The sequence below is a fragment of the Plecotus auritus genome (genome assembly GCF_963455305.1).
Source record: "Plecotus auritus genome assembly, chromosome: 5".
Lineage (NCBI taxonomy): Eukaryota > Metazoa > Chordata > Mammalia > Chiroptera > Vespertilionidae > Plecotus > Plecotus auritus.
This window is the reverse complement of record NC_137776.1, coordinates 20078487-20105272: the sequence shown is the minus strand read 5'-3', so window position 1 is coordinate 20105272 and position 26786 is coordinate 20078487. Positions and strand designations below refer to the sequence as shown.

General features: G+C 39.8%; 1 protein-coding gene across 1 annotated transcript in view; it reads right to left on the bottom strand.

Moving 5' to 3' along the window:
• Positions 1-372: 372 nt before the first annotated feature.
• The window catches only part of VWC2L (von Willebrand factor C domain containing 2 like), a 144866-nt gene continuing 118452 nt past the window's right edge, over positions 373-26786 (bottom strand). Inside the window, exon 4 of the mRNA XM_080668995.1 lies at positions 373-3572. Coding sequence (XP_080525121.1) covers positions 3424-3572 — 149 coding nt within the window. The 3' untranslated portion in view covers positions 373-3423. The remainder of the gene's footprint in view (positions 3573-26786) is intronic.

Genomic DNA, 26786 nt, shown 5'->3' with positions numbered 1-26786 from the left:
GCATTGGGTATGGATACGGGTCAGGAAAATACTTTTCTGTCACTTACACTCTTGATGCTGGTTTATTTGAGCTTCCTCTCTGACCCCCAAGTCTGCCTTGCTTCATATTATGAAAAATGAAAATGTACACAAGCAAATGCTAAAGCAAACACTTAATCCTAAAGGAATATAGCACTAATGGTATGTGTACTTTCGGATGATAGAAGTCACTGAGAATTGGTCATTAAATGAGGAGGGTAGGGAGAAGGGAGGAATTTAGGAAAGAAAATATACCACAGACAATGCTTGCTGGTTAACACACTTTATATTTAACAAAATAATTTTTTAATAATATATTCTTTACACATCAAATATTGTAGCTAGAATCCCCTTTTTACAGTTTAGTGTTTAGGTTTTCTGTTTTTATTCTCACTAGTTTTCAGGCACACCATTTTTCAAAGATTTTAGAAACTGAATCTTTTTTTTTTTTTTTTTTAAACAGGCATCAGTTGACAAACAGGCTGTTGTTGATCCCTTATTTAAGCAGAGCTGTAGTTAAAGCCGAGAACCAAAGGTGGGGTGGGCAGAAGTGAAGGACAGAGGTGAAAGTGTGTGGCAAATGGAGCCTTCAAAGGAACAACAACAACAACAACAGATGGGATCATTACTCCGTTATTCAGAGTTTGGGAAGAATTTCTCTATGAACTGGGTGGAAGGACTTTTGTCAGTTTTGACGGTTCATGAGAAATTGTCACAGTATAGGTTCATCTCTCCCTAAAAGGGGGAAAATCTCAGTGCTACAAACTCTTAAAGGAAACAGCTTAGAGTGAAACTTTGAGAGGAAAAAACATCCAACAACAAAAAATAAAAATAAAAATCCCTTTCTCTGGCTGGTCACAGAGGCCATGGAGCAGCCTCTACAAAGAGAGTTTTTGATGGACATTATACTTCATTCTAGTTAATTCTAACTACAACTATCATAGTGCCAAGACTTTGATGCAAAATTTCAGTACCCTGGCTTCCCAGTGGCACTCTCTGTTTTTTGAAAAGAACATAGTAACTCCTTAATAATACATAGGGTACTATGCTACATGGCTCCATTAATGATGTTTTCTGGGTTGCAAATCTTATTCCTGTCATTTATTATTTTTATTATTTCTTTCCAAGAGTGTGGATTTTTGAAGCTGGAAGCAGACAACCTCAGGGCAAAGAAAGCTCTATAATACATCTCTGTCTAGACATAAGCTGAAGTATGAGATGCCTTGACTTTGGAGTGCGGGAATAAATCATGCGGAGTCGTTCATGAATGATTCATGGCTGTCTGTGTGACGTAGCCACAGTGGCAGCTGAAAGGCACCGACCTTGCTGCGGATGGGCGTTCTACGGGAAGGCGGCCTGATGTTCTCCCTCGGATGGCGCCGCATGGCTATTTGTATCATAACATAAGCACAGTGTGCGTGCACAGTGTGCATGAACAGTGTCAGGTCCAACTCGTCACCACCTTGGTTTTGGAAATGACAACTCTTTCTTGATGACAGAAGGTGCTTCCAGGGAGGAGAGATGGACAATTTTAAGTGAAAATCCAGTTGATGAGACTCAAGAAATACGTGTCCTGAGGGTAGACCTATGGCATTGAAGCATGGCTCCCTTTGGAGGAGACTGACCCCGCCCCCTGGAGCTGCTGATTGTGCATGTCCCAAAGGGCTCAGAGGCTCACCCAAACCACAGGCTCAGCCTGAGCTCGCCTGGCATGTCCCCTGGCAGAAACCACTCTACACTGATTAGTAGACCACTGCTTCTCAACCAGCTGATGTTTCCCCCGCTCCCCAACCTCTCAGGGACATTGGAAATGTCTGGAGACATTCTGTGGTTACCACTGCGGTGTTCCTGTTGGCATGTAGGGAACAGAGCTCAGGGATGCTGCTCCACATCCTAAAAATGCACACAGGATAGCTCCCATCCCCCAACAATGAATTGTCTGGCCCCAAATGTCAACAGCACTAAGGCTGAGGAACCTTGTTCTAGAATGTGGCACTCCATAGAAGTTAGGGCAAAGCCCGGGTGGGTGGGGGGCAGAAAGGAGAGAACAATGATAACAAAGACAGCCTTCAAGTTTCCTCAAGGACCCTACCAGATCTGCACCAGGGTTTTCAAGACAGAAAGTGAAACAAGCAACTATGCCATGTGGTTTCAGAATTGCTGAATTTGCACTTGACTCGGAGGTGGCATCAGATACCCTGTGTATTTTTTTTTTTTTTCTGTTACTATACTCGCAGCATTACCAGGGCAACCTTGAGACTCTTCACTTTAATTGTTCAGTATCTAATATATACATTTTAAAAAATGTTCAACTAATGGAATTGTATTGTGCAAGACTCACTCTACCCTAATCTTGAATTTAAATCAGCACTTGAGGTGGAAAGAGTGTCCTGAATCTGTGTTTTAGACAGAGAGCTGAGTGGTCGTTACTCTAACAGGGCCAACACGGTCCTGAACCATAAAAACTGCCTGCGTGTACGACTGGCTGTCAGCCAAACCTGACCTCCAAGGCCAGTCGTGTTCAGAAGGATTCAGATTCACAGTGGGGCGACTCACCCTGGTTCTGCATTTATAGTGCCAGCTGACAGTGGGTGTGGAGTGTGTTTCATTAACAAGCTGAACTCAACTTCAGCATCATGAGAAAGTTTGGTGATGAATGCTACAACTTCGAATACCTGTCTCCTTTGGGTTCTTTAGTCACATTCATGGTGTACTTCAATATTAGTGTTTGACTGGCAGTTTCAAGGTTTTGCAGATGGAATGTGTGGTTTGTCAGAATGAAATTGGGACCCCCCCTCCCAAACAAGGCACCGAGTGCCAGGTCCCTGCCTTGCCCAGCGGTGGGTCCGTCTGTGTACCCTTCTCTTTTCTCAGCTTACAGGGCATGAGTGATTGGTTGGATGCTTTTGGTTTTCCTGGTCGGGCAGGGTCCGCGCCCCTGACATTTCTTTACCAAAGCTTGACACACTGGGTGGTCAAATCTGGCCCCTTAGACTCTCAACAGGAAAAAGAAAAACCACAGGAGAAAAATGCCGTGTAGGATGGACAGGGGCGTCCACATGAATGAGCTCGGCAGACGGTGCGCCGGCAGGCTAGAGGTGTCCCCGGAGAAGCAGCCTGCCTGAGGCTGTTTGTTTTTGTTCCAGAAATCCAGTCGTCAAGTCACCATCAAGCGTGGGTGATTACAAAAGCGGGTTCCATAGCCGTAGCCTATGTATATTTTATATAGCAAGAGAGAAATGTCCTCTTAGTAAAATAGTCACTTTTGTCAACCCTAGAAGGTTTTGCTGGTGACCCTGTGGTAGCTGGCGGGAGTTGGTGTGTCTGGTTTGTTCTGGGTGAAACGTGTGCAGAGGGGAAGCCACCGCGGCCGCCCCAGCGGGTCGGCATCGCCGGGCGTTGGCGCTACACGATCTGCTTGCCTTGGCATTCGCGTTTGGAGCACTGCGCCGGCTTCCACCAGTCCCCGTTGTGACAGTGACAGATGTTACACTCGTCCACTTTCACTTCGATGCCAGCCGGAATGATTGTAGTTCCTGCAAAGCAGTTTGGACCTGGAACACACGCACATGGATTAGTTGATGGAATCTGAGAGGCGCTCTCTCTTCCCTACCTACCGCACCCCAGCTTGAAAGTCCAACCCTCTCAACTTCAGTAAAGCCACCGAGGAGCAGGTCAGGCTACGCTTAACAGTTTCTCATTAAAGAATTTTCTAGCCATCTCCTTTCAATAAAAACTCTCCACCTCTACCATCTTTTGCACACAGCTAGTGTGCCCTGTGTGTAGCCTGCATTCCAGTGCAAGCTGGTTTGGCTCAGTGAATAGAGCGTCAGCTTGTGGACTGAAGGCCATATGCCCGGGTTGCAGGCTCCATCCCCAGTATGAAATCAATAAAAATATAAAAAGTAAAATAAAAGCCCTAACCGGTTTGGCTTGGTGGATAGAATATCGGCCTGCGGACTGAAGGGTCCCAGGTTCGATTCCGGTCAAGGGCATGTACCTTGATTGCGGGCACATCCCCAGTAGGAGGTGTGCAGGAGGCGGCTGATCGATGTTTCTCTCTCATCCGGTGTTTCTAACTATCTCTCTCCCTTCCTCTCTGTAAAATATCAATAAAATATATTTTAAAATAAATAAATAAAAATAAATATCCCGTGCTCAAAAAATAGTGTCTGTTACTGAGTACATGCAGTTTTCTAAAGTAAGGTTCTATGAGTTAAACTCTATTTGCTTTATGCCTTGAGGTGCAAAGGCTGCTGAAATGTTCTCTAAACTTGAGTGGGGGTCCAGCAAGGTCAGCATCAGAAGGTGTACCCCAGGCCTGTTCCCTGGCTTCCCCTGGTGGGTATGAATCGATGAACTCACTCAGTCCCCAGTTTCAGCACCTCCCCAAGCCCAGTTCCTGGAATCCCCAGCTTGTTTCTGGATAATAATGAATAATTCATGACCAGATGATTTAGTCATGTCCCAAACAAGCTTTGTTAGAAGTTCATTTGATTTTTATAAATGGAGTTCCTTTAATCTGTCGGCTATTTTTTTTTTTTTAAGAATGACCCAAATGGTTGTCTTTTGAAAGTCAACCAGAATTTTAGTTTACTTTTTCAGATCCAGACACTCTTTACTGAAAATGTCACTTGCTCATCATAGATGGAGGTTTTTAAAATTTACCAACCTCAGGTTTTCACTTCTTGTCTTTTTCTCATTTCTGTCTTACCCTTTCTTTGTTTTCTTTCTTTCTTTTTTTTTTTCTAATCCTTGCAATGAACAAATGCCAGTGTTCAGTGTTGGTGATATTATTTCTCAGATTCAAATGGAATAAAAATTGCTTCCCAGGGTGCAGTGGATTCGAGTGGGGTGGTGCAAATTGCTATTTCTTTGAAATAATTTGATATAAGTCTCTGAAGTACATATTGGAATAAAGAAGGAGCACAGAGTTGTGTCTACTAGTGATTTATTAATCCAGCGTTCCTGGCCACTTGCCATAACCACTACACAGTAGCCTGGCAACATACATCAATATCCGTGCCCTACTCTCACTCTCTTACCACTTGATAAGAATTTATGAGACTCTATTTACTATCAAATAAATAAAACAGGGGCGATTTGTAGTTCACTTCATAACTCGAATCTTGCTTTTATAAAATTGGTAACTATTAATATGTTATGGCTTTAATAACCCATTGTTTTAGAACTCCCAGACCTCAATTGTGCATGCACTTATGGTGGGGTGTGTGACTTATGCTTTTCCTTCACTCTGGGGGACAAACACGTTGGGCATGTGCCTGGCCGGAGCCAAACTAGCTTCAGAAATGGCACTGGATGCTGGCCACCACCTGTTTCCCTGGGATCCCCCAGAGATGGCAGTGGTTTCTCTTTCTACCTCTCTACTTCTCACCAGTTCTTTTAACCCCAACTGTATACTTTTAACTTTTCCAGATGGAGAATGAAAAAAAAATTCTCAACAGTGGTTTCAAAGCAAAGAAGCCCCTGAAATAAGCAGAATATTATTCAGTAAATGTTCTCCCAGCTTCTTGAGAGGATTTGGAAATTTGTCCAAAGAATCTTAGAATCTTAACCGTGTGTGTGTGTGTGTGTGTGTGTGTGTGTGTGTGTGTGTAGTGTGTGTAGAGGAATGTTGCTGTCTCACAGGGGTAGGTTCATCTCGATGGCACAATAAGAGAAAGTGGCAGGTGGGACTATTTGTAAAAAGAGATCTCTGACGAGTCATGCATGTGTTGAGTTATTTTACTAGGGTTCTGGTTTTTGTATCTTCCTCTTTCTGCCCATATTGGTGTCATGCTATGATTAGTAGGTATTCTATCAGCCTTGATAGATCATTTCTGGAATTATTTAGAATTTGCTGCAATCTCAGCCCAGGAAATATTAATTTATATTGATTGACAGAATGCAAAGAAATATTCCTTGCACTTTGCTAGGACTGACCAGTCAAAGGCACTGCCTGTGAATAACATGGAGACTTCTCTGTGGTCTGCTTGGTGATCAGAGGTATTTCATGGAATCAAAAAATCCTGTTTGATCTCATTAGTGATTTTATTAGCAGCCTTCTGAAAATTTCAGGTGTAACTAAAGCAAGGCTGGAGTTTGCTGTTAATAGTTTGATCTGCTGAAAAGTAATTTAGGTAATTGTCAAACAGAATGTTTGGCACAATTTAGAAACGGTTTTGGTCTGTCCTTAATAGTAGTGACAATAAATGCTAATTTTTCCTTGAGCATGTGAATGTTCTACATGAGCTCCTTCCATAGGAAATCTATCCTTCTGTCTATTCTTTTCCTTTTATTTGGGAGCTGATTCCTTCTGTCTTGGTTTATGTGAAAGAATAGATGCTTAGAAGAGTGAACTCAATAGGAAAGCAACGTATTTTAATGCAGAAGATTTGGAGAGACTCCAGAAGGGAGCAGTGAAAATGATTAAACTGAAGGCTGGCAAATAGGACCTCTGAGGAAAGGTTAAAGGGATTGGAATTATTTAATCTAGAAAGAGAAGACAGAGGAATAACTCAATAACTCTCAGCGAATGAAGGCTTATTAGGTGACAAATGGTGGCCAACTGTTCTTTCTTCCTTCTGATGCCGAGCATAAGAGGAAACAGAGACACATCGATTGTCAAAGAATTGTAAACACACACAAATTGCTCAGAGAACTGAGAATTAAGCATGGCAGTTGCCAACAGAGTGGGGAGATCTTCTCTCTTAGAGACCCCTAAGAACATAGGACGTCTCATCTGTCAGGTAGGATTTAAATCATTAGCTCCTTGAAAACAGAACTGAATATCTACCCTTTCTTATGGTCCAGGCCTAATACTATGTCCAGCAAATACTAAAAACTCAGTATATGTTTGTTTAACTGAATAACATATGATGAACAAACTAACTATATATTGGAAGCAAAATTATTTTCTGAACTTATAGATCAGGCTTTACACATGCACATACACATATACACATTATCTATCATCTATCTATTAATATAGGGTGTCCCAAAAATGTATACACACACTTTGAATAATTATAAAGGCAGTGTTTATTAAACTACATATCATTTTCAAAATTGAACCATCAGCTGTTAAAGTGTATATACACTTTGGGGTATACCCTGTATACCTGGCCTTGCCCTAGTAATATAGGTATAAAAATATTAATTAATTAATTGGAACACAGAGAAATCATCACTTAAGCACTTCATGCCAGGAGTGTGTCTTATTAAATCTTTTCAATAAACCATATAAGGTGCACATTCTCATCCTCAGAACTCTGAGCCTCTAAGATAGAAAATGACTTGTGTGAAATCACATACCTAGTAAGTGACATCAATGGAATATGAGTTCAAATCTCCTTGACTTACAGGATGCCATAGACTGCATTGCTGGATTCTTTACCCAGAGCCTGAGTTTCTATTCAGAACTTGGAAGTCCAGTTGGTTCTAGTGTTGAGGATGCATTCTGAGGTAAGAAATTTGATGGCTAGGAAGATGTGGGACACTTTTCTATTGAACTTTATCAGACTTTAGATTTAGATTTTGTCTCCAGAAAACATAATTTATCTAACAATGAAAATGTAGTTCTCATGGAGAAGATGGCTGCAGTATGGGACGTGGGCTTTCCTTTAGGTAGCGGTTCCCATTAGTGCTGACAGTAGACCAACTCAAAAGCAGAATGAAAGGAAATGGTTACTCGGGAGACCTGGTTCAAGTTGTGCTTCTATAACCAATTATCTCTGTGACTTTAGACAAGCACTCTGTAACCCGAATACAAATGGAGGGCTATATGGTTTAGTATCAAAAAGGATTCATATTTTTGAAAAAGCAACACCATGGGAAATGCAGCTTAAATTTTTACTGGGACTTGGAACAAGGAGGGAAGAAGGGAAAAGCAGGATAGGAATTACCATATGTGAAAAAAAATGTTTCCAGGAAGCACATCAATAATTTCCTTATTACCCTGTACTTCTTGGAGCACTTATTTTCCATACCTATAAAGTTAAAACTGGTTTGCAAACATTTTTTTTTCAATAATAAAAAAATCATTCAAAATAATCTTATAAGGAAGAACAATCTATTAAATATATAAACCCAGAACTTCTCTGGCAAGGTAGCTGAGGAGCCTGGAGCACTGTCTTATCAGCATTACTTTTTCCTATCTTTCCACCTCAACCTCACAAATTCAGCCTGTAAGGCATCTGCACAGAATATCTAGTGACCAGAGAAAACACATTTGGAATAATCTTCTCCAGTGTCAATAACCTAAGAAACCAGGAGAAAATATAAGAGATACTGTAATATTTGTGGTTATAAAAACTGAGCAGATTCATTCATCCACTAAAATTGTCTTTTTTTTTTGATAGTCCTAAAATTTCCCTCATAAAAGGATACATAGAAATTATATGGAAAAGGTGGTCTATAGCTTCTCTGATCGTCCAATAGACCCATACTTGCTTATGATGTTAAACATCACATCAGTTGCAAGAAGAAACAAATATATAACGTGAAATCAATGCTCTGAAGGACAGGATCAGAGGGCTGTGGGAAGCTGTAACAGAGAACCTGATCTGAGCTATAGGTAAATGGAAAAATTGTGTGTGTGTGTGGCAGGGGGGAGGGGGAATACGACCCTATGAGGAAGTTGAAAGGCCAATGGGGTTAGAAGGGTGAGTACAATAAGAAGTGGCTGGGAAAACCAGTTCTAGAGGCTTGGAAAATAGTGTATGCTGGAGCTGGTAGCTCATACTCGTCTTCAAGAGACTATTTTTTAAATATTCAGGAATCTTGTAACCTTTTTGACATTATTTTGGTAGCTTGAAACTGGCCATGGTGGAAGTACTTATGATACCCAAATCAGTGAGTACTACAAAGGATTTTAACCACTCCTCCCCTGACCCAAGAGCTAGCTGTCAAACATTTATATTACTAGATTAGGGCTCAAGATCTGGGCCTGGTTGGCTATGGTAAAATTTTTTATCTTTATTCTAAAAGCCATGGTAAGTGCTTGGAGTATTTTAAGTAGGTGTGTGTGTATGTGTATGTGTATGTGTGTATAATAATAAAATAAAGGCATTGATTCCATGAAATTCCCAATGTCACTCATAATATGATCAGTCCACATAGCACCCAAGATCATACTAGACATGACCTGTCTTGATGGATACAAGTTTTTTGAGACTGCAGACATTGACAAGAGACTTCACAAGCCCTAGTACTGTATAGTTGTAAAAACACATTACTTTCTTCCTTGCTTTAAAGTATTAAAAGTATCTGCTAAGGTGCTGGGTTAATATTAAATTAGTGTCATCAATTAACACATTGGCTTGAATTAATTGATCAGATTATGCCTTATAGAATGGAAGGTCCTAGGGGAAACAAGGCCCAAGAAATGTATAATTTGATCCAAGTGAATGAGAAGGGCTGGAGGGGAGAGAGTATAATTTGTAGAAGAAAAACTTTTTTGGAGTCCCTTAGGGAACCAGAATCATGTGCAGTTTGATAGCGATTCTACTGGGCAGTTTGGGGAAGAGGAGGATTCTACCAGTCAAGCAACAAAACCAATCCTGTAAAAAAGGCATAATTTAGAGGAAATTATATCTGGAGGTTATCCAGAATAAGCAAAAGAACTTAGCTTGGGGCATAATACAATCAAGAGCAAGGGCCAAAGTAATGCCACAGATACGATCAAGTGAAAACATAGGTTGGGTGCTTGCAGCTTGCCCCATCATTTACACCAACCCAAGATCTTGGATGCTGCTGCTAGAACCATGGGCATAGATGCCTCTCTTACCAGCCTTGCTAGAATGAAGACTATGTGGCCCTATTGTTCTTGCAGTTACTAGTTTTAAATTTAAAGTCTGCAACAGGTAACAAGCCTGGGGTCAGAGTCTAGTAAAATACCTGCACCCTAGCTGCAAGGGAGACTGGAGTATGAATATCTAGCATTTGTAGCTAGGAAGAGATGGGCTTTCTTTATATGTAGATAATTCCCCAATTACAGGAAGGGGGCAATTCATTTCTAATATTAAGAGGGATCAGGAGAGGGGTCAACGTGGCAAACTTTATCTGCTTCAATTTTTTTTCTGGGGCTGACTACCAGTATGCTTGTCTTGAATATTTATTCATTCTGAACAAGACTGTTCTAAGCATGAGTGATACAGCTATTAATAAGACAGAGTTTCTGCCGGTAGGGAGTTGACATTCTAGTGGGGTGAATCAGACAAAAATCAATTAAATAGGGCTATTTCAAGTCATTTTGTGTTATGAAGAAAATAAGCAAGACAATATAGTAGAATGCCTAGGCCCAGAGTGGAAAAATTCTTTATAGTTTACAGAATATGTTCATATATATGTTTTTTAAAAATTTCTCATTCACCATCATGCAATAAGGTGTTTTTCATGGATCCTATTGCACAAGTGGGGAAAGTAATGCTCAGAGAGATTAAGGGAGTTGATGAAGGGCAGGGAACTAAACAGCAGGAGAGCTTACATTTCAACCCTCCTATTCTGACCCCTGGTTGACTACTTTCCTTGAGGAGACTCTTTCTGTATTTGTGTTGTTTTTTACTCCAAAAGTCTGTCGTAATCATACATCTTTCTGTTCCGGACTCCCCAGCTTTCTTTTGCAGGAAGCTCACGTCAAACCCAGACCCAGATGACAACACTGAATTCAGCAAAAATACTTTTTGGAGTACTTTTAAAGAAATTCCATGCATGACCATTTTCCTCCTCACAAGAGCTACTATTTTCTTTGTTTTATAGGTGAGTCATTGAGACATAGAAATGTCAAGAGACTTTCTCAAAGTTACAAAGCTAGTAAGTGATTAAGCTGGGGACACACAGCCACTGCCACTTTTCTCTGCTTCATTCTAGAAGTCAGTTTTTCTGTAAGAGCTACTTTTCATTTCCTCCTAATTGTAATAGCAGTTGGGTTGGTGTGGGATGGGTTAGAAGGAAAAGCCTAGAATATGAGAGAGAGAGAGAGAGAGAGAGAGAGAGAGAGAGAGAGAGAGAGAGAGAGAGAGAGAGAAGGCAAAGAGGTGAATAGACAAATAGTGAATGGAAAGGGGTAGATCTGGCTACAAAACTCCCATGTGGGGCAGAGGAGTGGGCCCCTCCAGCAGCTTTAGTCAACCTCTCCTCCATAACTGCAAAGCAGAATTGCTCCCTGGAAGCAGATATGGCTGAAAACACAGCATGAGTCTAGTGATCATCTCGGCAGGCAGGCCGACTGGCACTGAGATCTCTCGGTAGGAGATGCCCTGTCCTTGTTGCTTGATGACCCAAATCCTCTTTCCTGCCAAGCCTCCTCCTTCCCAGAATCTAGGAAAGTTGGTCAGGTCACTGCCAGTTTACACATACTTTCAACTTATGAAGTGGTATGGCATCCCTGAAAATCCTCCTTCAGACAACAACTTCATATGCTTAATAGTATCTGTTTGAGTATCCCAATTTCTGGCCTTGATCTGAAAATTTATTATTGATGCTTGGTGTCTTTTAGAAATTCGTTGTAAATGATCTTTCTGGGCATAAATGAGGCAGATTCCTATTGTGCAAGACCATAAACATCCCATATTTGCTTGGCAGTGCACCTAAATCATTGTTTCAGCAAATAGTAGGCTTGGAGGCCTCAGTTTGGAGTAGAACCGGATTGGATTATGTCCTTCCTTTTAACTGATTTTAATTCTCTGCTTCATGAAGTCTGATAGACGTTATTATGCTATGGAAATGCAAATTGGCTTTCTGATCAGGTGCACCGATTTCTTACTATTTTAAAGTCTTGGAGAAAATGTTTCTAAAAAACCCAGTAATTAGAGCGGATTGCAGTTAAAATGGACCTAAGTGGCTGAAAACTTCCCAGGAACATGTTTCATTGGCCTTGTTAGGCCTGGTCAGAGAGCAGTGACACAAGTTTGATTGCTGATGGAGCTTCCCGAGTGGAGAATGGAGAGCCTCTCTCTTCCTGCTTTTAGTTACTCATCACTATCACTGTGTTACTTCCAAACCATTTCATTAAACCCGAGAACAAAAAGTGTCCTCAGATGAAGGTGGCAAGACTCAGGAAGGATTGTTTTCTTTGAGGCTGCCCTCAAGGTTCCTGTTAATCATTTTATTTGAAAATTCAATATTGCTGAACTCCCACACAAATTTTAGGTGTGAGGGCTCCAGAGAGTTTCCTGGCCCTTAAGTATGTAAGATTTATAGCTTAGCGCTCCAATTAAGTAATGCAAGGGTTGGAGCAGGGAGAGGAAGGACGCGGTCAGGCTGCACAATAGAGGGAAAGGTTGGCTGCTCTTTTTCTAATTCCAGGCAGACCAGCAGGCTGTGAGAGCCTGGCGTGGTTCCCGCTGGGTGCTAGCTGGCCGTCTACATCCAGCCTCACCTTCAGAAGGGTGTGTGTGGTCAGCATAGGTCTTGGTTTGCCCTTGCACAGAATACTTTACCTGCTTAGTGTTTGCAATGAATGAGGAAATAGTCTCAGCCAAATTTTCAAGCTGAAACAAGACAACCTCATTTGCTAGAGATTTCTGTGGTTTTCCAGTCATGTTCATATTTCTTCTTAGCAATCTTAAAGGTTGGATGAACTGGTATGATTGTACCCATTTTATAGCTGAGGGCACTGGGGTTCAGAGAGAAGAGCTGAGGTTATTTTTTACCTACTTATTGAGTCACTGAATTGATTTACTTGTAGGTGAGGAGATTAGGACTCTGACATCCACATTTCAATCCTGATCCTGCCATTTACTGGAGGTATGATCACAATGTCCCCAGTCACAAAGTGGGGATAATATTAAAATAACAGGAGTATCTACCTTATGGAAGTTTTGAAGGAGTAAATGAATTAGCAAATGAAAAACAATGAGAACAGTGCCTGTCACATACCAACACTCCATAACTGTTAGCTGTTGCTGCCTGGCCAGCATAGCTCAGTGGTTGAGCATCGACCTGTGAAACAGGCAGTCACAGTTTGATTCCCAGTCAGGGCTCATCCCCAAGGGGGGTGTGCAGGATTCTCTCTCATCATTGATGTTTCTCTCCCTCTCCCTTCCTTTCTGAAATCAATAAAAATATTTTTAAATACTGTTAGTTGTTGCTATTTACCATTCTGATTATAGTTATTACCTGAGTTACAATCTGCTACTTTGGGTATGTTATAGAGTACTGGTCCTTGGATTTCTAGTCTAATTTTTATTTTGTTAATTTTAAAACATCAGTGAAGAAATTAATCTTGTTGATGTCAACTAATATTGTTGGTTTTTTTTTGCAAAGTGAGTAAGCATAAAACAGTAAAATAATTTCTATGCGGATTTTTCTGTGAATAGAGACAGCATCATTGGGGAGGGTTGAAGGGAGATGCATTGGTCTGAACCAGTTGACTGTGGAAGGATGCATTAAAAAAATGATTTAAAACAGTTTTCTTGGACTACTAATGATAACTGCTTTAGTTTGTTGGAAAGAAAGGGCTCAGATGTGCTGAGAGAATGTCTAAGTTAGAGCCTAACAAAAAGATTGCAAGCTGAATAAGAGAGTAGATGATATATGTATCTATATATCAAACTATCTATCTATCTAAAGGTTTTTTTACAGCATTTTTTTAGTGCTTGAAAATCCAGCATAAAGTGTGAATGCCTGCCAATAACAGAAATATTGAATAAATTATGGTGCCCCACCGCATGGACTACTGTAGCCATTAAAAAAGAATGAATTGCAACCTCCAGCTGACTTGAAGGGATTTTTGTGAGTTATTATTGAATAAGAAAGGAATTATGCATAGAAGTAGAGGTATAATACGATCCTATTCTTATAAAACAAGTATAGACAACTTCTGCGTGTATGTTTGTATGGGATTATGTGAGGATGAAGAAAAAATAAAGAAGCACAAATACTGTGTTGTTAATGTAGATTATCTTGCTGGAAGAAAAAGGTTTTTGATGGAGAGGATTTGAGTAGAACAAAATGGCAAGAGAAAAACAGTGCATTTTAACATTTTATATTTGGTTCTATGCATAAAATAGAGACAGTTCTGATACTGGCATGTGTTTCAAAATCAATGTGTGCACTTAATGATGTAATAGTTTTGTTTTTGTCCTTAAAATATGTTATTAAATTGATAATGCTTCTGACAGTCAGGCATATTTTAAACAGAGAAAATGTAGTGAATGTCAGACAGAGGCAGACCGCACAGAGCCATCAATTCTCCAGTGTCCTTGACTCTAAAGGTCTAGGGCTATGTTGGCCCTTGCAGTAGCCACTAACCATATGTGACTATGGAGCACTGAAATGTGGTTAGATCAAAAGGAGGGTGCTGTGAATGTGAGAAAACAGCCAATCTCAAAGGCTTAGTATGCCCTGAACATAAACAAAGCATGCAAAATTGCTCATTGTATTTTTTATATCAATTACATGTTGGACAAAAATATTTTGGATACATTGGGTGAAATAAAATATATTATTAAAATTAATTCCATCTCTTGTTCTGTCCGGATGGCTCAATTGGTTGGAGCTTTATCCTATACACTGAAAGGTCACGAGTTCCATTCCCAGTCAGGGCACATACCAAATTGTGGGTTTTGTCCCTGGCTGGGGTATGTAGGAGAGGCAACTGATTGATGTTTCTCTTTCACATTGGTCTCTCTCTCTGCCCCTTCCTCTCTCTCTCTAAAAAAATAATAATAATAATCAAACATATCCTCGGGTGAGGAATAAAAATTTTAATTACATCTTTTTCTTTTTACTTTTTTAATGGGGCTAATTTAGAAAATTTCATTTTAGAAAATATCATGACTCACATGATACTTCTATCAGATAGTACTGGCCTAGAGGAATTATGAAAGAATAAAGAAGCATTCGGAATGACCAAGAGGAGACTAAGTTTTACATAATTTGGTAGGAAAGAATACTAAGTGTTGTTGAACAGGGCATATCTTTAGGATAGGGATCCTCAGAGTGTAGGCCTTTGATCTCATTATCAGCATCACTAGGAACATCTCTGATATGCAAATTCTTCATCCCCTTCAGACACTTACTGAATTAGAAGTACCAGGTAGGCGTCCAGCAATCTGTCTTTTAGCATACTTTCCAGGTTATTATGATGCCGGCTAAGATGTGAGATTCTGCTTTTGGATAAGGCAACTTGGATAAAAACCATATCATTGGGAACTAGGAAAATAGCCGAGCAAAGCAACGAATTTAGCATGCTACAAGAACAAGGCTTTTAGCAACAGGTCATTCCCGAGGAGAAATTCTGAGCTAGTAAATGGTGGTTAAATGGTTCAATTACTTACAAGTTTCAGTATTGACCTCTGAGCTGTCATTATTGTCTTTCTTTGATAAGTGTGCTTTTTACCCACATGACAGCTTTGAGAATTCAGGTGTCATTTGACACGGCATTTGGAACCATTTTGGATGCTTTACTGACCTCACGTTCCCAAAACAAGTTGCTTGTCACTGGAAAGAAAATAGTATACATTTATAGATATTTTGGATAGAATCAGGTTGGAAAAGATTGCATGACTCAGTTTTATCTACCTTTCACATGAAAAATAAAATGTGTTAAGCAACAAACTTTCTACTTCTCATAAATAATTTAGTATCATCTTTGAAAACTGTTTACTTCACTGATGAAAAAGAAATTACCAACCTATTTCATTACCTTAAAATAATATGCTTGATTGAACACACTAGAATAAAATGGACGTCCTCCCTGGGCGGGGGGGAGTGGAGGGATATGGGACATGGGGTATCCTTGTCAACAAAGTAGACATCACTCCCATCACCCCTCCCGCACACATAATATATTTCATCATAGAAATGAAACAGAAAACTTTTCATTTTTATTCTTTCTATTCAAAGACACAAAATGCTTTGCAACTGGAAAAGAAGACGGTGGGCAGATCATTTTATTATTGGAACATATGACCAAAGCTGCCTACTGAGGGGCAAGAGTAGGTTTACAGTTGTTTGTATGGAAAAGAATATCTTAATTAATAAATAATAAAACAAGAATAGATTCTGTGTTTCATGTACTCACAACTGTAAACCTCTTTTTATGCCACTCTATATTATTAGACATGCCATAGGTAAATTAGATAGCACAGTGGCATTTTCTTTAATGGGCATCTAACAATGCCTGTAGGTGGCTAATAACTATGATACAGAAATTATGACAAAATTAGTAAAAATAGTCCACAAACTGTGTAATAAATTTAGTCTAGAAATATTATGTTTACCAAACAGTCATATTTTCTTCCTGTGTGGATATAGCAAAAGTACATATGGAATATAAATAACAATGGGATAAAATTTATGAAAAATAAGATAAAGCACACATATTAAGGGCATTTAATCTAGATTCGAAGTTAGAGAAGGATGCCTTGAGGAAACGTTTGGTGGCAATGACAGGGAGGGGGCAAAGAAGCCATATGTGAACAGCGTCTAAGTGCAATACAACATTGGGGCAAAGGGAAGCACTTGAGATACTGCAGAGAGCTGGTGAAAGTGGGACCAAAATAAAAGTAGACATCAGTAGAAGCTAGTGCTTAGTGCTCTTAAACACCATATTTGGGATTCCATTTAAAGAGCAGTCAAAATCATGACATCATCAGATTTACTTTTTAAATAGATTACACTGGCTTTAGATTATAAGGAAGCAGAGGTGAGGGCTGTGTTGCAGAAAGTTGACCAATTTAATCAATTCTTGCATTATTCCAGGCAAAGATAATGGTGGGCTAGTCTAGGGTGGTGGCCATGGGAACAGAGAGAAGTGAATGGATGTGAGCACTATTTAGGAGATATAATCAATGTGATTTGGTGGTGGATGGGATGTGTGGAAAAAAACCATGCCCATCAAGTTTCTGATTTGAGCCAGTATCTAGGACACTGATAATGCAGCAGGATTTGGGGGAGAGAGAATGAGGTTAATGCTTAAAATTTTGCATTTATGCACACATGAATCATCTAAGCAGAGCTGAATAGAGGAAGAGAATTGACTGAGCTACACAGGGACAGCTGGGAGTCCCTGGCAAATGAATAGTGATTGAAGCCAGGGGAGTGGGTAAGGTTTCCCTGGAGCAGTTGGTGTAGTGTAAGAGGAAAGGCGCCCTAGGACAGCAGACAGCAGAGTTGGAGCCAACTAAGGTGACTAAAAGGAAGTTTCCAAAGAGGAAGGGAAAAAAAAACAGTGGTGGATGGTAGTGGAGAAGCAAAGCAAAGCAAACATTTTTGGTTGGAGTAGTCACAGCAGTGTCCAATGCAGAGGAGATGGTATATGAGATATGGGCTGAGGCAAGTTTATCGGTGACACAGGAGCAATTTCTGTGGAGTAGTGAAAGCAAAACCAGGTTGGTGGGAAGGAATAATCAAGAGAATAGAATAGTCCCCGAGAAAGCAAAAGAGCATGAAAATCTGTGTTCTATGATGGGAGATGGGAAACTCCCTCCATTGTAATAGACAATAGGAAGCTGAAGGAGTTTCTGTCTGATAACTTCTACTGTCTCTGGGAAGGAGGAGGGGCAGTAGTCTACTGAGAGTGAAGGGAGAAGATGAAGAAAAGAGAGAGTTGAGGCAGTTATTAGAGAGAATGAAAAAAAACAGTTGACTGAAAAGCATAAAATTGCTGAACTGGGTAAAGGTTTAAACAAAGAAGGTGACTATAGTTTGTGGTGGTACCAATTTTTAAAACATGTATTTTTATTGATTTTAGAGAGGAAAGGAGAGGAAGAAAGAGAAACATCAATGATGAGAGAGAATCACTGATTGGCTGCCTCTTGTACCCCCTACACCCACTGGGGATCAAGCCTGCAACCTGGGCATGTGCCCTGACAGGGAATCGAACTGTGACCTCCAGGTTCATAGGTCAATGCTCAACCATTGAGCCACACCAGCTGGGCATGTGGCGGTACCAATTTGATTGCACATGTGATGTTTTCCATTGGGGTTCATCAGGAGTGTCCAGGCAGATAGTCATCACTGAATAGCAGTGTGACCTTGGGCAAGTCACTTACTCTCTATCTCCATTTCCTCAGATGTATTCTGGGAACAATAAGAGTACCCACCTTATTGGATTTTTTGAGGATTATAATGGAGTTAATACACAGGACAGTTCTGAGAATAGTTAGCATATAATATACACTCTTCAAGTATTAGCTTTGGGGTTTTAGAAGACATGGAATGATAGGAGCAAAGGAAAGGGAGAAAATAACAAGAGAGTGGTTGAAATTGTAGACCGAAGGGTTATACTGGAGAACAAGGGAAGTAAAATCATTGATTTTGAAAATCACTAGATGATTTTTATATTTACTGAATGTCCTCCTGGTATGGACTGCTGGCCTGAGTATAGTATGCTAGTATTTTTGACAGAATTAAAGTGCTGATGGAAAAGGAATAACATTACTAAGCTCTCTCATGCCAGTTTCTATTCTGTCCTTTGGCTGTGGTACCCAATACATAAGGAATTTACATTAAAAAGATGTATTGTGTGTGTGTGTGTGTGTGTGTGTGTGTGTGTGTGTGTGTGTGTTTAGCTTGAAGCAGATCCTGCATGTGTCCCTTCATGTTCTGAATTCATATGAAATGGGTGAGTTCTTAAAATGAGAAAAAATTATAACAAGCAATATTAAGGGAATCCCCTCAAGTTAAGGCAATTTTGTTTAAAGGCTATAAATTTGCCAACAGTTTATGTTCTTCTCTTTGAGGTCTGCAATGCAATTTAAGACAGAAAACAATCAGTTTGGCCCAAACTTGAATTGCTGCAGAATAAATAACCTCCAAACCTAAACTTTAAAAGGAACTTCCTGCATTCCTGCATCACTGATGGGCTAAGACACTCAAAGGTGCTATTTTGTTTCTGGGAATACATTTTGTATGGTCATTCAGACTGAAGTTTTATATGGTAAAAATATGACATTGAGATATCTGAAAATAGAAAAATAGTTTCATGCACTAACAAGCAAGTAAATAAAATACCATTATGGACTATGGCCTGGCCCCCTGGGAACCTAGAAATCTTGAGTTTATTCTTGCCTGTGCAAGTGATTTGTCCATGAAATTAGAGGAAACATCTAGATGTAGGCAGGGTGCAGAGAAGAGAGATCAGGGTAATTCATTTAGGTGCAAATACTGCCATTCTTATGTCAAAGATATTCCTGAATCTGCTTCTTTCCCATATTGACAGTTGGCAGACTTCAATTATTAAGAATAACTTATTTATACATTCATTCAAAACCATTTGTTGAAGGCTTCTTATGTACCAGAGACTGTGTAAATCACTGGAAATGCAGTGAAAACAAGATACATCCCAGCTCTCAATGGGCTTATACTTTAGCAGAAATTAGGGAGGTGCAAAGTTAGAAATAGGATTTTATAGGAGAATGTAGGAGGTGATCTCATCAAAACTGGGAAAGAGAAAAGCTTGCTGACACACATGAAGACTGAGTAGATCTTGTGGAGTGAACAGGAGCTATTTTGGTGATAGTGGTAGGTGAGAAGTTAGTGGCATGAGCAAAGAAGGGGTTATGGCCCATTGGGGAAAATATAAGAAATTTTATGTAGCTGGAGCTAAAGGTCCCAGGAAGAATGTAGGGAGCTGAAGCTGGAGGAGAAGGAAGGGCAGTGGCTAGGGTCTGGAAGACCTTGTAAGTTATACTATTTGAATAGAATATACTTTACGGTTTGTTATAGCATAGGGGGGACACTAAAATACTTTTAAGTGACAGAGTGGTATAATTATATTTGTGCTTTACCAGGTCACTATTGCTGTTGTGTGGGGTGGGAAGGCCCCCAGACGAGGGGAGGCAAAGAATAGTAATTTCTCCAGAAAGGAAATGGGGAAGGCCCAAATGGAAATAGTGGCAGTGAGAATGGGGAAGTGGGGACAGGCTGGGGTAATATGAAAGGGAATGGAGCTGAAGTAAATGGATGCAAATGGTATGGAAAGAGGAAGGAAATAAAACGATGTCCATATTTCTTGCTTTTGTACTGGGTGTTAGGTGGTTTCTTTCATGGAGAGGAGACATATAGGATAGTCAAGTTTAGATGGAAGGTCCAGAATGAGTTTTAAATGTTTTTGGCTTATAGCCAGTGGAAAGCTTAAAGTGGTTAGATAGAATAGTTGAGATCTCAGGGGAGATATTTGCACTGGAAGCATCGATTTAGAAGTCTTCAGGATACAGATGATGATTGAATCCATGAAAGTGGCTTCCTAGGAAAAGAAAAAATAAATAATTGGAAGGTTACTATTGATGGAACCCCAAGGGACTACCGTTTAAATCCCGAGTAGAGAAATGGACCCCTGAGAAGGGGTTGTGAATAAGTGTATATTGAGGTGGGAGTAAAATGAAGTTATAGAAGTCAGTGGAGAGGAAGGTTTCAGTAAGGAGTCAAATGCTGTGGGATGTTGAATAAAAGAAAAGTTGAACATATCCTTTGACTTTAGTATCCAAATATCTATTTGCTAAAAGGAAACAACCCATAATGAAGGAAAAACTGCAGATCTGGAGAAGAGAACATTCTGGGTGTTTGTGCACGGACTGTGTTCTAGGACTTGCTAACCAAAGTGCCATGATCTCAGGGCATTGGCATCACCAGGGAGCTTGTTAGAAATGAGCTATGTTGGCCCCACCCATATTTACTGCACCAGAATCTGCCTTTTCACAAGAAAGAAAATTCTTCTGCAATATTATAAGGAAGATATAAAGAGAAGGACACATGTGTTTCTTGATGTTGGCAAGGAAGGGGGTTAAAATGATGCTATCCCATTTTGTTGTGAAGGAATAAAGTAATATACTGAGAATGGGAGGGGGTAAATGCATGTGGTAAAAAGAAAGCCAGCTTTTGAGGCTGGAGTAGGTGGGCTGAGAGCTTGACCAGGAGAAAAACCTGGATTTGATTGTGTTATACAGCTGAGTGGTGTGTAGATGTCTCCAACAACCTAAGGCTGGTATTGGAGGAGGCAGACACTGGGATTGATGTAGGTTTGGGGTTTTGCTATGTAAGTGGGAGTTGGAAAGAAAGAGGATGAATTAATGAACCAGAGGGTCTAGGTTGACAAGGGAAGTCAGTAAAAATCAATGAGAACTGATAGCTTGGAAGGAAATAGGGGTCAATCATAGTCATTAATAGAAATGAGAAATATTACACTGCCAGCAACAGTGATTGCTTGTCCCAAAGAGCTATTCCTTCTCATTGACGGTCTCTTTGTTTATGTGTTTTACAAATAACCCATCTAAAACATCCATTATTCTTTTCCCTTCCTGGTCATCTATCCAACTATAGCCTGGGCTGCTCTAGGCAATGAAATTGCCCACTCACATAGCTTCCTCATTATAAAATCTACAGCTGTTCAGTTCTTTAAATGGGAATAAGAAGACTTGTAAAATTGGAGTGATATCAGAATGATGTTCTTTCTTATCTTGAATGCCCTTTATTTTCTTTATAACCATTTATAAAATTTATACTTGAAGAATGTTACGAATGCTACACTGATCTTCCCTTAAATGTTCTTTCTTTAACTTTTGAACCTCAAAGTACTTTGTTCCTCTCTTATAACATTCTATATATCAACAGTTTTACCCCTTTTAGGAGTCTGTAAAATCTTTAATAGCAGGAGTGGTCTTGCTAATTTTTGTTGATGGGTTGGACAAAAAGAGGAGGTTTTGTTGTTGAATCACTGGTTTCAGGAATGGGGTAGATTATGGTAGAGAGACGGGGGGAGGGCTAACAGAATGTTATGAAAGGCCTTGGTACCAAAATAAGATGTTTGGGTTTTAACCTAAGATGAGAATCCACTGAAAAGTTTAAAGTAGGGAAGTGACATGACATTAACGTTTCTGAAGGCTCATTCTGTCTAGAGTGTGGAAGATTAAACAGAGGTGTGCAAGATGAGAGGCGAGGATATGAGTTACAAAGCCATTATGATGGTCCATGTGAGAGACAAAAGTCGGAAAGAAGGCCTAACTTTGGGTCTGGACAGGAACATTCTCATTTCATGCATGGTAAGATTTAATGACATTGGATGCAGGGGATATGGCAGGAGAAGAAGCCCATAGCTTGTCTCTAGTTTCTAGATTAGGTGACACAGGTGGTGCCATTCACTGAGATGGACAGAGAGAGAAGCAGGTTCAGGGCAGAGGGAAGGATGGTGATGATATGTAGAGGATGGGGAGTGATGAGTTCAATTTTAGACATTTAGAAATATTTTACTTATGGTAATACATGCTGGTTGAATACATTAGCATAAAATGAATGTGAGACTGTGTTTTGAACTTTCAAGAGCCAAGGTTGAAATGGAAAATATTATTAAAAATATTTACACTTATTTCCCCAAGGTGGAATTTATAAACCACTCCTATTGCCAACACTGTAGTGGAGAAGCAAAGCATCTGGTTGAAACTCCACTGACCTTTAGATACACCCAAGTTTTCATACGATGCTCATTTCCATTCCAAATGGCACTGCACAGCGTAGGGATTGTACTTTCTGGAGCGTTTGAGCAATAAAGAGGATTTGTGCTGCATTTGCATTTCACATGTAGATTGCCAAGCCAAAATCTTTAAAGCCAAAACGTTGGTTCCAAACACTGACCTAGGCACTTTTTAAATGTATCTGAGTTTGTCCCTTTTCTGCATTAGAAAGATGTTAGGAAGTCAAGTCTTTGATCCAGCTCAGTGTTTGTCTCTGGGTCTTAGCAGAGGCATCTAGACAGGGCAATAGTAAGGCATCAACGATAGCATGCTTAAGAATCAAGAAGGAAGACCCAAGAAATATGCTCTTTAATTCTACTCAGTTCTCAATTTTTATAGCATAAATATATGGTTAGGCCAATTTTTTCATGAAGTCTGTTTGCAGGAGCATAACAATGTTCTCCTCACTACTTCTTTTCATCCATGATTCTTCATTGCTTTAGAGGGGAAATAATGTCCTAAATAAATGGAGCTGCTATTGTTGTGTCCTCTTTGGTATAGCTACCTGTGGTATAGTGCAAAGTGGCCTCCCTAAAACATCACATACAAATTCCCGAAGCCTGTGAAGACATTAACTTTACATGTTCAAAGGGAGTTTGCAGATATGATTATGTGAGTTTGAGATGTGAATATTATCATGGATTATCTAGGGGGTTCAATGTAAGAGTCCTTATAAGAGGGAAGCAGGAGAAACTGTGATGAAGAAAGCAAGAGGTTGGAGGGATGAGAGAAAGGGGTCATGAACCAAGCAATGCCAGTGGCTTTTAGAAGCTAGAAAATACAAGGAAATGGATTCTCCCCTGAAGCCCCTAGAAGGAGTGCAGCAGCCCAACCTACACCTGGACTTTAGACTTCTGACCTTTAGACGTTTGCAAAAATCAATTTGTGTTAAGCCAGTAAGCTTTTGCTAACTTGTTATAGAAGCTGTAGACTTGAGTCAACTTGTAGATGATGCTAAATAAGAATGGGTAAGTTTAGACATAAGCAGAATTTCCCAATTAATTTTAAAAGAATTTAAAACTACATATTGATAACTGTTATTAATGCTCTTAAAAAGAATTTCTGGAGGGGTAATGGTTTGGTCCAAATAAAGACTAATGAGCTTAGACACAGAAAAATCAAAATACTTGTTATCATGGTAGCCACTTGACAAATTGTGTTAACAACTTGGTTGGATTTGACTGAAGGATTTGTGGTCTGCCCTTCACTGCTTTATGTACTAAATAAAATAAAATCAAGAATTCTGTAATGTTCTCAGAACAGTACCATCATCCATTCGATTTGGTTGAATTCCCTGCTCATATTTGAATTTGTAGGCAGCATTTTTGAGTGTTTATATCCTGCAGGGAAAACATGAAAATGTATTTATAAATTGTAAGTCCTGGTTTGTACTGTTCATTTTTTAGAAATCAAAAGTACATCACCTCTGCCAACATGCAGTTTTTTAAAAATGCCCATGAAGATCCTAGAGAATATTGGCATGTGTTGAAAAAACTTGTGTAAATGTTTAAGCTTGTAAATTGCGCACCTTGTGTTGTCCAGCAGCGATGGAGCACCCAGAGCACAGGGGAGACAGTGAGTCACATGGCTCAGAAGAACTAATGAGAGTTCTGAGCAGTGAGAGCGAATCATGGTTCTGCTAGTTGTACTACTTACTGGCAAAGAGACCACGACAGAAAAACTTCCATGAGCTGTATGATTTTTTAGACTCAACGACAACCCTAGAATTACATCGGCATTGCTTCCAAATTGGGAAGACATTTGAAGAAAGCAACATTTACATTAACTGGTGTAACGCAGTGTGAAACCTAAATCAATGGAAAAAGCTGGAAGAAGAAATGAAAAAAATTCTCATGCATCCAGAAGAGAAAAACCGTGTATTGATGGGCTTACCTAACAAGTTCTGCTCAGTGCCTATGGTATACTATGCAATGCACTTTCTCAGAAAAATGATTGCTTTCCAACTATTAGCATGGGAGAATGGTCATACTGAGCTGAGAATTAATGAGGTCTTGGCCAGACTTTTCCACGGAAACCTAGGTACTGAGACAATGGGCTTTTACTTATTTGCTTCCCATGAAATCTCTGTACTTTCTGGTACCTGTGACATTGAATGCACTTAGAACATGCTAATGATTGAGTCCTGTTACTAGAGGAGAAAGCTAGATAGAATTTTGCTGTGTTTTACCCTGTGATGTTAGCTAAGTGAGAGCTGCTCCATTAATCTCTCCTATACCCTGGTAACTTTCATGTTGAGGCCAGTATATATCATTAAACAATTAATTGTGGTATTTCTTCTTAATGAACATTAGAAACACAGATGTTAACCATCACAGACCACTTGGTGAAAGTGTTTGTGGATATCTCATATGCTTTCAGCCTTGGTAAAGTTTATGTTGCCCCAGATTGTATAAGTAAAATGTTTTCCAGCCCACAGCAGGCTGTTTACATCTATACCTACCTGTTTTGTTCTACGCTGGCTTCTAAATATCCTTGCTCTATTTCTAGTGTTGATTCAAGGATTTTAGGAGGGTGTTAACTCAAAAGTTTGGGATATGACCCCAAGTGTTCTATTTGTTTTCCTAGAATTTACTCAAGTCCTCTGCTCATTGCTGGATACATGGTGGCATTCAAGGGGACCTTCAGCTCCTGATTATCAAAATGTCACCAGTTAGAGCTGACCATCCTCCCCTTGGGGCCCCTCCTGCCCTGGGCTCCGTATCTCTGTTATGGAATCTGACATAGAAGAGAGTTTATGCACACACCCATTTACAAGCTGGACTTTGATCACCACAAAGGCATTCAGCACAGTGTGCAGGAGTTAGTAAATGTTATTCAACAGCACTGCTTGAAGGTAGGTCTGCCTCTGGTATTAAAATTAGGGTATCACCCTCCTTGGGATTCTTCCGCCCCCGCCCCCCCCCCCCCCCGCTGTGACACTTGGTTTGGGCATGGAATCACGCGACCATGACAGTGCTACCGACACTTATATATGGTTTGTGACAGTAGATGTTCCCAGCATTTGCTAAAAATGATGTTTATTAACAGTGGAACTTCTGAGATTGAAGAATGCCATTGATTTCAAATATGCAGACGTTACAATATAAACCATATGACAAGGTTCCTGAACGATGCATGCAATTTTCTGTTGTTAAAAATCTGATATTTGCAATAATTACTTGGCCTGCCTGTGAACATTACACTTCATTTTTATGAAACTAACAGCCACTGGCAATGAGAACAACAGTCGCATAGAAGTGCAATATTACTCCTACTGTGGCCATTGCTAGAGCAAAGCCGAGCTTCTGCATGCGCCCCACTAGAGCATTACTGAGCAAGGAAGGAAAACATTAGAATTCAGGAGAATCTCGCAGAAGCAAAAAGAGACAGCAAACAAGATCTAGGGAGCATTTGGCAGAGGGAAAATTAACACAATGAACATATGGAAATCAAACTGAAGTTTTGTATATCTTGGCAGCTTTGTGCCAAATGCCAGCAGTTCTTTCTCACTGCTTAGTAAATGGTCTCAGGCATAAGAGGAAATGCAAGATTCAACACGAGGAGGAAGCAGAAATCATTCAAGCTCGGCTCACTAGACTGTTTTAGGGACAATTAATTTCCTAGATCTATGCTAGGGTTGTTACCCCACTTTGTTTATACAAGTTACCGCCCCACTCCAACCCAAGCATGCTAATATCCATGCAGTGGAATGGGGTGGCAAATCAAATCCAGAAGATAAGGAGCAGGGATGGGGATGGAGTGATAGGAGGGTAGGTATAATAATATCTTTCAGGAAGGGAACACATTATTTTTGGTGACCATCCTTCAGTACTTTGGTTAGATCCATCATGAAACATTCAATCAATTGATGCTGAATAATTAAATGATTTCATAGACTTTTTTCCCTGAAGGGTTTGGGAGTAAGGAAAATCAGGCATTTCCTCAAGTCATTTAGTGAGGACCAGTGGATGTCACAGTTGTCTTTGTGGCTAGATGCTTGGAACATGTCACAAAGAATGTTTATGGAACTTCTTGATTGTCCTGATAGTCCCACCAAGGAAGTGTCTTTAAATAATATTTTATATGTCATTGAAATCAATAAAACACTTTATAATATTAACACAGCTAAATTTATTTTCAGGGGAGGTATAAATGCCTTTTCCTTAGGTTTCTGCCACCTCTGAAATCTCAGAAACATCCTATTAAAAACACACATTCAGTTTCACGTAGGATGCTATATATTTTTTAGACTTAGTATTACTGTCACTGATACCTTTTGTGTTTTGAGCAAAATGATGACTTGCTTAAAACACA